General features: G+C 34.2%; 1 protein-coding gene across 1 annotated transcript in view; it reads right to left on the bottom strand.

The window, feature by feature from the left end:
* Window positions 1-2,461, bottom strand: part of LOC106531460 (serine/threonine-protein phosphatase 2B catalytic subunit alpha isoform) — a gene marked incomplete at its 5' end in the record, with an annotated part of 56,244 nt that overhangs the window by 17,163 nt on the left and 36,620 nt on the right. The window contains 1 exon segment of the mRNA XM_014027333.1: window positions 1,667-1,792. Coding sequence (XP_013882787.1) covers window positions 1,667-1,792 — 126 coding nt within the window.

Raw genomic sequence — 2,461 nt, 5'->3', positions numbered from 1 at the left:
GTGTTGATAAGCTTGAGTGGTCTGTTGACTGACTGTTCAAATACGTAATTGTTATGGGCAGGTTACAATTTAAAAAAATTGTTTGTCATAATCATGTCTTGTGATTATTTGATAGGAGTTATAATTTTAAGTGTACTTAAAATACACTTACTTATAAGTGTATTTAATTTAGTTATAATGCAAATACAATAAAAATTAAACCAAGATTTAGAATAATCATTTTGATCCGTACATTGGTAATGTCTGACTGGGTCTCGTGACACTTTATGTTCAATAAATTGGGCCCTGAGGTCAAAAAGGTTAAGAACCCCCTGGTATAATCTGTACGTCAATTAAAAAAATAATAAAAAACCTTTTTGGGGAGAAAGTAAAACAAAAAACCCAAAACTAGATATTGCGTAGCTGTAGCATATATGCCCCCCGCATCTACGCAAAGTCTGAAGCTCCTATGTTGAACAGTTTTTGAGTTATAAGCATTTTTGTATGTCCAGACACCCCCTTTTCAGATGCTCCCCCCTCAATTATGGTGTCTATTGTAAAACCATTGGCTGGTGCAGTGAAGGTTGGACACATCTACATTCCTACCAAATTTCACGTTGATTGGTACAGCCGTTTCCATGCTATGGTTGAACAAATGTCTTGAAAAAAAAACCCAGTACAATATGACCTCTGCCTCATAATAAAGTTTGCACACTTTGCTGAGTCAGGCTTGATTTTTAGTAATCTTTTCCTGTTAAATCAATAAATCAAATCAAATCAAGCACCCTTAGACTTCATTACAGTACAGTTTTTTGTGCGTAGGAGTCTGCAATACAGTATTTGCTCACACGTCTTTGTAAAAATGCTCCAAATCTGTCAGATCTGCTAGAACTTTTTTTGGAGTTAATCAGAGGCATGTTAAATAATGGAAGGTGTGTACTGACTTATTTAACATGAGATTGAATGGGATTAGTTCATTCTGAACACCCACATCCCAGTTATATGAGGGTGTCCATTCTTATGCAACCACTTTGAGTTTTTATTTTTTATTTACCACATAAAACATTATTTTTTCAATTCAGTTGCACAGGTTATAGCTCGAACTAAAGGTAGAAAAAGTTCTGAAATAATTTATCTTGTTCTAATTTTGTACACATCACAAAAACCTGGAGTATCTGTTTCAACATTTTGGCTTAAAGTTTTTGCAAAATAAAAAGCAATATGTAACTGAAAAACTAAAAAAGGTGAGCATTCTCACCTGATTATGTTGTTCATACACAAGTGGTGCTTATTAAACACTTGTTGGCACATTTAACTGTTTATTCAAGTCAAATTCAGTTCAGATTATGTGTATAGTGTCATATCACAGCAAAAGTCATCTCAGGGCACTACACAAAAACATCACATACATTAAGAAAGCCAGTTAGTAAAGTTATCTTATAAGGAAGCATCAGGTTATGTTAAATCACTGAAATGCTGAAGGACGCTTCAAAAAATGTGGCCATTTTAGCTGTCTGCACATCTGCTGCTCACTTTTCACTGCAGATCAATGAAAACATGAAATCTTTCCACACAGCTGATTAAAAAAACAACTTCAAAATCTTCAATTTCCTATGTGCCATCTGAACTCACTGTCTCTGATATTTATAGAGCTTTACATTATCACTGAAACATACTGTCAGAGCACCTTTTTCTCCTACGAAAGGCAGTGACCACGTGAAGACATCCATGAAGTTGGGCAGCCAGTAGGGATGTGGAGAGCAGTTGAACTGTCGGATATTCATCACATTGTTCTCATACTTCAACACCGCCGCTGCAAACACACACAAACACACAGTGATGCTCACAAACACAGCAACAATGTAATAAAGTATAATATTGCTTAAAGTAGGCAACAGTATTCTATGGCATTTTAGTTAAAAACAAGGTTTTCTTGTTGCATAAATATATGCAAATCCTCACATCATGGCAACAAGGTGATAAATAAACATGTTTCATTTGGCCCACATATATTTATTAATATAAATATATAAATATAAATTTTCATTGAGATTTTATTCAGATATTATCAAGTTTTGTAACTCTGACACAAAGAAACACTGTTATTGTTTATCTGTTATGTATAAAACTTTAAAACACACACTATAAATAATCCTAGGACCCTGTAAATGTGACAGGAATGTCTCAGTGTGCATACTTAATAAAAATGTGGGATGTTGTAATAATGAGTATTTGATTTGACTACATCCATATAAACTAGAGAATTTGCATTTCCTACGAAAATGCAAGGGTGAATGCCTGTTGCGCAAAACATAAGCTAAAAGCTAAAGGTAGCAGACTCAAGTTGAAAGTAGCACCCAGATGGTGAAATGGAAGTAAAAAATTAAAATAAGTAAGAAAAAACCCCATTAAAATCAGAGTGATAATTTCAAGTGCAGTAGGTAAAACAGCCGAAGTTTTCAGTGAGACAGCTAAAGGTAGC

Source organism: Austrofundulus limnaeus, unplaced genomic scaffold (assembly GCF_001266775.1).
Source record: "Austrofundulus limnaeus strain Quisiro unplaced genomic scaffold, Austrofundulus_limnaeus-1.0 Scaffold637, whole genome shotgun sequence".
Classification (NCBI taxonomy): Eukaryota; Metazoa; Chordata; class Actinopteri; order Cyprinodontiformes; family Rivulidae; genus Austrofundulus; species Austrofundulus limnaeus.
This window is presented reverse-complemented; position numbering and strand designations above follow the sequence as displayed.